Source organism: Phaseolus vulgaris, chromosome 7 (genome assembly GCF_051622355.1).
Source record: "Phaseolus vulgaris cultivar YP4 chromosome 7, ASM5162235v1, whole genome shotgun sequence".
In the NCBI taxonomy this organism is placed as follows: Eukaryota; Viridiplantae; Streptophyta; class Magnoliopsida; order Fabales; family Fabaceae; genus Phaseolus; species Phaseolus vulgaris.
The window spans coordinates 47,883,049-47,892,546 of NC_143504.1; the positions used below are offsets into that span (position 1 = coordinate 47,883,049).

At 24.5% G+C, this 9,498-nt stretch overlaps 1 protein-coding gene across 1 annotated transcript; it reads left to right on the forward strand.

Moving 5' to 3' along the window:
• Positions 1–5,282: 5,282 nt before the first annotated feature.
• Positions 5,283–6,267, forward strand: LOC137829360 (uncharacterized). Its single transcript, XM_068636166.2, has one exon. It carries the CDS (start codon positions 5,695–5,697, stop codon positions 6,088–6,090), a length of 396 nt encoding a protein of 131 aa, XP_068492267.1. The 5' UTR covers positions 5,283–5,694; the 3' UTR covers positions 6,091–6,267.
• Positions 6,268–9,498: the final 3,231 nt, after the last annotated feature.

The following is a 9,498-nucleotide window of genomic DNA, read 5'->3' on the forward strand; positions in this document are numbered from 1 at the left end:
ATCATCAAAAATATGTTTAAGATTTAAAATATGTAAACAGTGAATCTTAATCGGAAATTTTGTTGACTATTTTCAGCGAAGTCTCATTCTCGTGTTATAATTATCCACCATATTTAAATATAGATCTCATTTAAAGGAATCTAGTCAATTACCACTCAAACCAACATTGTTATGTAATTTTAAAAAGTTAGGAATAAAATATGTAAAAAAAAAATGAGTTAAGACTTTTAAACAAATAATAAATTGGGGGAAGATATAATTAAATTAATTTTTTTTAGATTATTCGTAAAAGAAGCTGAAATAATTATGATTATTTTAAGGGTTTAGGTATAGTAAATATGTAATAATAGTAATATATTGGCATTGGCGGCTACTTATTGGAGTTGGGGCGTCCACTACCGTCTTTTACGCATGCATTCCATAATCCAAGATTTTAGGTATGATTGCAAATCTTCTACACATCTATGGATAGTATACCACTTTTAAAAAATAAAATTATTTATAATAAAATATATTATTTCAATAAATTTTAAAAAATTAAAAATTATAAAATTTCAAATTTAACTTTAAAAATAAGTAATAATTTAAAATTTGTTATATTACTAGATTTCGTTTTTTTTTCTTAACTCGATTTTGAGTGAGATTAGCTGACTAAGATTAAAATATTATTAAGGTGGTTATTTTTTTATTAATATTAATAGAATTTGTTTTTATATTTCAGTCAATATTAATTAGGATTTTCTTATTGAATATTGGAAAACTTTTTTTTCATAGGTGGATTTGGTTTTCTTAATTGATATTATCGTGGTTATCCTTTTGTCCGTCGTAATTATTTTTTATCATAGACACAGATGTTATTCATTCAATCAATATTAACTAAAATTATTTTTTTTACTAATGTACATCAAGAGAATCTTTTAGTTAACATTAACGGAAAAAAAGTTAGCACAAAAATTCTAACCATTAACTCATATAAATAACTTTAATAAATGTCATTCTAAATAATTGTACTTGACATCAAGTAAAAGCAATTTCAATCGATTTTTTTTATAAATATTAATTAAAAAAATCCTAACAAAATTTAAATGAAAAACATCATCAGCAAAAAAATTGATTAAAAAAATCAGTTGTAATTAAAATATATTAACTCTAAACCCAGAAAAATACTTATTTTATTTAGATTTGACATTTTGGTTTGAATATGAACCGAACTCTTCTTGTATTTTAAAATCCATGCACCCACCAAAGTAAAACCACTAAAAGAAACTATTATTAATTAAGGCACGTATGTCAATGATTTATTTTTATTTAAATTGAGTTACGAAAGATTGTTCATGGTTACAAGCCTTTGTATTCAAGATTAATTGGTTTTTTATATTCATCATCATTTAGATCTTTCCTTCCTTCATAGTCTCTCATTGGAACTTGTTTTATAATCGTAGTTGCCAAACATTTTTTACCATGACTTTACATAAATTAAGTAAAAATAATATATTTATAAAACATAAAATAAAAGCAATATTTATATAGAATAAAAACAAAAAAAAAATATTTGTATATTGATTATTGAAAAATACATCTACATTGAATAATAAAATTAACGTATTTACAAAAATAAAAATAGATAGTGATATGTACACAAAAAAATAACATTAACAATAATCTACCGTTTTTCTTCGATTTTGTTTAACTTTTTTGAATCCTTAAATAAATTTTTATTTTTTCAATATAAATTATAGAATAATGATAAAAAAAATTAAAATACGTGGCGTCGGTATTTATATAAAATAAAGCAATAGAAATATGTTATTTAATGTGTGAAAAAATTGGTGAAAGCACGTGTTCATTTGTAGATGCATGGAGAGTGGTGCCTAAAGCGCACATGTATAACACATGAGCAGAGATACGTACATGGACAAACTCGCCGACATAGTCTGAAATTTTAACGGTCCAATTCAAATTTGGCAAAAATAAAATAATTGAAAATATTAATTTAAATGTAAAATTTCATCCATTTTTAAAATATAATTATGATTTGTTAAATAAAAAACAATTTTTTAAACCATAATATTCGTGTATCTTAATCTATTTAGAAAAACCGTGTATAATCCCATATAAATTTACAACCATAAATCAATTATTTATTTATATAACTTTTAATATTAATTAAATGTTAAATGAATGATAATTTTTAGTTTTATTAGATAACAATTATTCTGATTATGAAATTATTTTTATTTTTGGTCGATCTGTTATTTTCTTCTTGAATGTTTTTTTTCTGCATTCTTCACTTCTTTACTTTTTTTTACACTCAGTGCACAATGTAATTAGTATTAGATGATGACATACCTGATTTTTTAAATTTGTATTTATTTATATGATTATTGTGGGTCATTTGTTATTGAGTCTGATTAGAGATTTAATCTATCATTAAAAATGTATTACTTAATGTTTGATCTTTGATTAATCTCGTCCTTTATTTGAGTATAAAATTTTAAATACTTAATATTTATTATAAAGAGTAAATAAAAAATATCTAAATTTATAAATATTCAAAATTTAATTAAACTTAATTATTTTATGTATGAATAAAAATTAAATGTGTAATTAATTTTTGTTACGGTAGACAACAAAACACTCTAAATATATTAATTACATTTGAAAAGTCAGACCTAATATTATTCATTAAGTTGACCTTCTTTTAATTCATTCGTGCCCCTGATTTAAGAGATAAAATGTTAAAAAAAATATATATATATATATAAATAAAAGGTACTAATTTAACATGATTAATGTTGTCGACAAGATAGAACACAAAATATACATTCAAATGACATAGTAAGAAAATTATTATGGAAAGTCTAGTAAAGTGGGGAAAGTAAAATTTTAACGTGTATTTTAATCTTTGATATAAGAATATACATGAAATACAATATTTCCAAAAAAAAAAGTGTTATTAGTTAAAATTGAATATTTATAAACGATATCAGTTATTCTAAAAAAAATAGCAGTTGAGTTGTAGAATACTTTTTCATGTTTTGACAAGAAAATAACATTTATTTCTCATTGTAATAATAAAAAAAGGTAAGAGTATTATCTTTAAATTTAAAATATTTGTAAACTTCTGGTTAATTTGAATAATACACCTTGTTTTCAAAATGTATTTTATAAAAAAAAACTATGAAAAAACACACCTTATTGACTTTGTAAAAGGGTAGAGTTGTAATTGTAAGTAAACTAACTATAGCCCATTTTCTTGACAATTTGGGATCGTCACAAAATACACATTAAACACGTTGAAGGAATTTAAACATTTTTATACATTTATTTTATAGTATACAATTTTTGAGTTAAATAGATAAACGGTATTGAATATACTTTTTTTTTTCAGACCACATAAATTATTATTATTTTTTTAATAAATGGACTAAAGTTACACAAAATTGAAAAACAACTTATCCATACCTCCTACTATTATTAAAAAAATTATTAAACTAAAATTAATTATAAAAATAAAAAAGTAATTAGTTACTGTATTAATTAAATTAAATATTATTTTATAAACTAAATAATTATTAATATTTATTATTAGTTACCAAGATTTTTATACATTTATAAATTTTTATAAACAATAAAAATTATTTGAAATACTAATATTTTTTAATTTATAAATTAATATTTAACTTAATTAATTAGTAATTTATTCTCTTAAAATTAATTTTTATTTAATGATGTTTTTCTGAATGTTGGTTGATAAAACATAAAAATTTATAAAAATGTAAAATTATTGAAAAAAATTTGAAGAATTGTGATGAATAATATAAAGAGTCATATAATAATATTACATCCGCCCCCTAAAACTATATATGTCTGGGTGTTAGATATTCTAATAATTATATATCTAAAGTAACTTTAAAATGGGAACCGAGTATTAAAATTTTCCTTAAATTGATTTAGATTGAACCAACTAATTTAACCCGTAACAGTTACACTTATTATGTAATATGTTAGATATCTATAAAAAAATATTTAAAACAAAAAATTTCCTTTTCACAACATGTATTTATTTTTTAAAATTATATTTTCTAATATTTCTTTTAAGTTCCTTGAGTTTAGCTTCCATCATCTTTAAACTTTTTCTATTTTTTCCTTGTCTCTTTCTTTAGTCATATTGTTGAATTGAATAAAGTTTTTCATTTTCCTCTCAATTCAAATAATTTAAAATCCTATCTATTTATTCACTCCCCTTCTTATTTCTTTCCATCTTATTACTTTTCATTACATGTGGAAACAATTTGGGGTTTCCTTCATGAAGTTGGATTCTATTATTGCGTTCAATGATGAAGTAATATGTAAATAAAGTCAAAAAGGCTCTTAATGAAGCATCACAACATTTTTCTACCCTTAGTTTCGTGCACCCCATAACTTTGCTTTACACTCAACACTAAATTACACAAACTTTTACATGTCACGTAATCAATGTAATATTTATCCTAAGGACCATTTGCATCAAAGAGTTAAGACCACTGAATTTGACATACTAGAAAAGTTTTAAATCCCAAAAATTTTTCTAACTCAATTATCAATATATAATTGTCCAATCAATAATAAGGAGTGCCTTTAGATTAATTGGAATGTCTAAATTAATTTTCAATTTTAAACATTGTGTTTATATTTTCTCATTTTTTTATACACTCTAACTAATTTAGAGAAGATACAATAAAAAAAAATCAATTTTACTTACCTTGAATTGAATGTAACTTAATTTCTTAAATAAAATTCAAACACACATACACACAAAACATTTAAATGTAATTTTTTTTTATTTAAATACAATTTGTAAATCAAAGAGATCCACCAATAACATTAAATACTCTAATATTAAAATAACTTACGAAGAAACACCAGCATTATTATTCAAGTTCAATTATAGAAACAAAAAAGCAATTCATAAAGAAAAAGATAAAAGTCAACTTCATAAGTACCTAGAAACAGAATGCCCCTAGATAAATCTTTATTTGAATATACATATAAGAGAGAATTAATAATAACTAACAGAAGATATTTAGATTGAATGGGTTAAAAGTTATCAGCCTATTTATATCAGAGAAAGTTGAAACTCAAAATCTTAAAAGCTTTGTTTCTGAATCTTTTTATATATTATTTATCTCACTCACTCGTTTTGATCGAAGGTGGACCAACTCTGTACATGAATTTGTCATAATTTAAAATAAAAAATAAAAATACAGTAATATTAAATATTAAAAAGATATTAGGTGGGTTTCATTAGTATATAGCAGACACCTAGGAGACAGCAAAAGCAACAAATAAGACAAGGTTCTAGAAGGTGAGGGGTCTATTTAACCATCAGGCACACCACCGAACCAATTCAAAACGCCTCCATGTAGATGAAGAAGATAAGTCTCCTTTGACGTTAAATCATAGAGTGGTATTGCTTTTGTTCTAGAAGTGGCTACAAAAGAAAAGAAAGATAAATCCTTATCCTCTTCTATTGCTTTTGGGCATGCGGCATGCATTACTTTACTCAGTTACTGTACTTCTAGAAGACCATCACACCACAGTTTTACAAACACAAGCTTATTTGAGGCACCGTTTTTCTTAGGATCTCATAAACTCGTCAATATCAGAAGGATAAAAAAAAGGAAGAAGCCTCCTTCTGTTACAAGAGTCGGCATGGAGAGGAAGGAGCCTCTGGATTTGTCTTCTTACTTTTGTTTTGAAGCCTCCGGTGACTCTGAAGAAGCTGATCGTGATCATCCTATCTTTGGTGGTGGTGGTGATGATAATGATGATGCTCTATCTTGCAACTACGAAGGATGTGGTGGTTGGGAGGGTGGTGTGTTGGATGGGGAAGAGAATGAGTGTTGTGAAGAGGAACATGATGATGAGATTGCGAAGAAAGAGGTGGAGGAGGATGAGAAAAGTGGTGTTTATGGAATGTCGTGTTGTGAAGATGATGAGATGGAAGAAGAACAGATGAAGTCCTTTGTGTCTTTTGATTCAAGTCAGGAGTTTGTGGATGAGATGGAAAAGAACAGGCTCTTCTGGGAAGCTTGCTTGGCATCTTGATGATTGTGTTGGATCACTCATGAACCTTAAATTTTTATTTCATTTGTTAATGTTAATGTAAATATTTAACCAAAAGGTTTACTCAAACCTCTTTTTCTTTCTAGAATTGTATGAAGTGAAAGGTATGTTTTGTGCTCCAGTTGCAAAAATGGGTCACTGCGGATCTCTTTGGACCAATTTGTTACTACTGTGCTAAAAGTGGGTGGGATAGACTCGTTCATTAAAGTTATACAATTCAAATGGGTAATCTATCTTATCATTCCTCCATCACTTTTCAATTTTTTTTTAATTTTTATTTAGTTATAGTCATTAAATAACTTTTTGAACAGTAAAATATAAGAAAGAGTTAAAATTAATAGGGGATCCTCGTCTTACTATTTGTGAAGATATTTTTTTGAGAGAATAAGAGAGTTTATTGGTGTTTTCTTTGTGTTTCTTGAAGTTCAAATTGTTATGGTTGCTTACTTGCTATGCAGGAAGCTCAAAAGATGAGACTTACTAATGTCTGTCTTGATTCTGATTCTGCCTTGATTTGTGTTACATTAATGTTTCGTGAATGTTTCGTAATCGATGGAATATTTGTCTTAATTATTATAGGAAAATCAGGTTTAGGATTACTCATATTTTTCGTGAAGGGAATATGTGTGTTGATAAGTTGTTTAATTTAGGATTTATTCATAGAGAATCATTTCATTGGTATAATAAGCTTCCATCTAGTTTGTTTCTAAAATTCTTTATGAATAGGTATAGTCTACCTATGTATCGTTTTTGTTAACATAGGTTTTGATATAATCTTCCCATATTTTTGTATTTTCTTTAATAATAATATTTTTTTTATGTGATGACAAATGATTGTTGTTAGTTTATGTGTCAACCTAACTAGAATATTAAGTTGCATAGTGATGCTTAACATAAATTTTTTTATAAAAAAAATTAAATTTTAATATTTTAATTAAAAATATTTAATATTTAATAAAATAAATTAGTTATTAATAATAATTTAATGAATCAAATAATGCATAAATAAATTAATATAAATAAAATAAAATTATATATAAAATATTGATATCAATAATGGATGAACCAATAAATATTGTTAGATTTAAAAATTTAATTTAACCGACATAAACTCTTAAATGGAGGCGAATTTGCGGATTAGGGCAGACACACCAGTACACTCTACCATCCCAATTCTCTTGAGAGTTAATTCTCCTCACTTTTATTGAATATTCATTTTATGACGTGGGGGTAAACTTATGTCAATGATTCTGTGTAAAAAGAAGTTACTTTTATTTTAAAAGAAATTGCTGGTATATGCTTATTTATTAAAAAATGATTTTCGTGCAGAGAAAAAAATAGAGATGATGAGACAACACCAACCCATTAAGGGAGATGGAGGTGGCTAATCGGACCAAAACTATAAGCTTCCAAGTTGGCTGCTTATACGTGAGTTTGCAACCTTTGACCCGTGTTTCAGAATTTGTCTGCTTCTTTGTTTTCGCTCTCAGTGGGTATGAGCACATTGGTTAGGTCAATTTCTTCATACAATCATTGCTTTTTATCAAAAGTCACATGTGTTTGATAAAATAAACTTGTTCATTTTTACCTTATTTAACTAGAGTTGGTTGAGTAAAATAGATCTAATAGTTTTTAAATACTCCTTCGCAAAGTTTCAGCGCACACAACAACACGATGAATGTTGATTAATTTAGACCATGTTAATTTATAAAAAATATTTCATTTTTCATTTTTTTATTTGTACATAACTTGATTTTAGTTTTTGTTGTTTTTCCTTTATGGAAATAAAATGTGATTAAACTCATCTAAAATAAAGATTATTTCATTAAATTTCCGATTTCAAATTTGAATCTGAATATTATATTGTGTTAAATTTAGAATTTATTTTTGGAAGTCATAACATTTTTGGTGAACTGAAATAAGATTACCTTTGTGGAGAATATATGTTATTCTATAAAAAAAATATATAGTTGGATAAGTTGATTAAATTGTTTTCAAGTTATTTTATAAATTTTATTGTTTATCTTTTTATAAGTTTTAAAGAGTTAGTAGTTAAAATCTGAATATTAATTTATAAATTTATAAAATTTTATTAATAATAATTATTATTATTTTAGATACTAACAGTTTTTTAAGTTTATAAAATAGTATGTAACTTAATTCATAATATAGTAACTAGATATTTTTATTTAATAATTCAATTAAATATTTTTATTTTTTAAAATTAATTTTTATTTAATAATTGTTATAGTGTCTATTTTAGTTAAAAATCATGTTTCTTGAGGGTCATATTGATATGATTGAATACATTATAAAATCAAAATAAAGAATGTAACATATTCATTTTAGTTATAATTAACAATTTTGTAATCTCTATTCATATTTATGATGAACATAATTTCAAATAATATGATTCGCAAGCAGGACAATTTCGGTTTATCCATAAAGATAACTGAAAATTAAAATATAATTTTTTATTATAATTGCGTAATATTACTAAGCGATATATATTCACATTGGTTAAAAACGACAATTTTACACCATTATCCCTGATGTAGTTGCAAGCAAGGTAACTGTTTTTTTACATCAGTTTTAATAGAAGTAATGTTCTAATTCTGTAGTAATGTTGTGCAAATAGAAAAATGATTAGTAAACACAATTAGGATTAAAATGCAAAAGAAAATCAATTTATGTTTTAGAAAATACATTCTACAATCATTCTTTAGATATAGTAAGTGACACGGTTTGCTAACACTTTCAGCTCAAAAAAATTAGTATTTAAAAAATTAATTTAAAATTATTTATTAATAATAAAAAATAATTTGAATACTAATAATTTTAGTCAATAAAATAATATTTAATTTAGTTAATATAATAAATAATTATTTTTTTTCTAAATTTGATCTCTATTTAATGATTTTCTTATCGTGATTAATAATTTTAATTTTTTTTAATACTACTTAAGCCCAAGCGATAAATAACCATTAATAAACATATCCATTTAAAATTATTTTAAGTCTCATTGGGAATTCCAAAGTGTCAGCACAATTTAAAATTTAAAATGTAATGACAATATGACAAAAGAATTAGTAACATTTGAAAAATTTGAAAACCAAATTTGTTAAAAATAGAAATTAGAGGCAAATTCACGAAAAAATAGAGTTAAGGACAGAAGGTGCAATCAAACCAAATAGATAAATGAAACATTCAAACATTTTCCGGATTATTGTGAGCAGTATATGGTGAAGATAGATTTAGTTTTGTGTTTGATTTTGTAATGATGGCCAATGAAACTGTGTTACCTTACCACTGATGTTTCAAAGAACAACCAATAGCAAGAATTCCAATCCTTTAAACATGTGATAGGTATTCGTACCCCAAGCATTCATG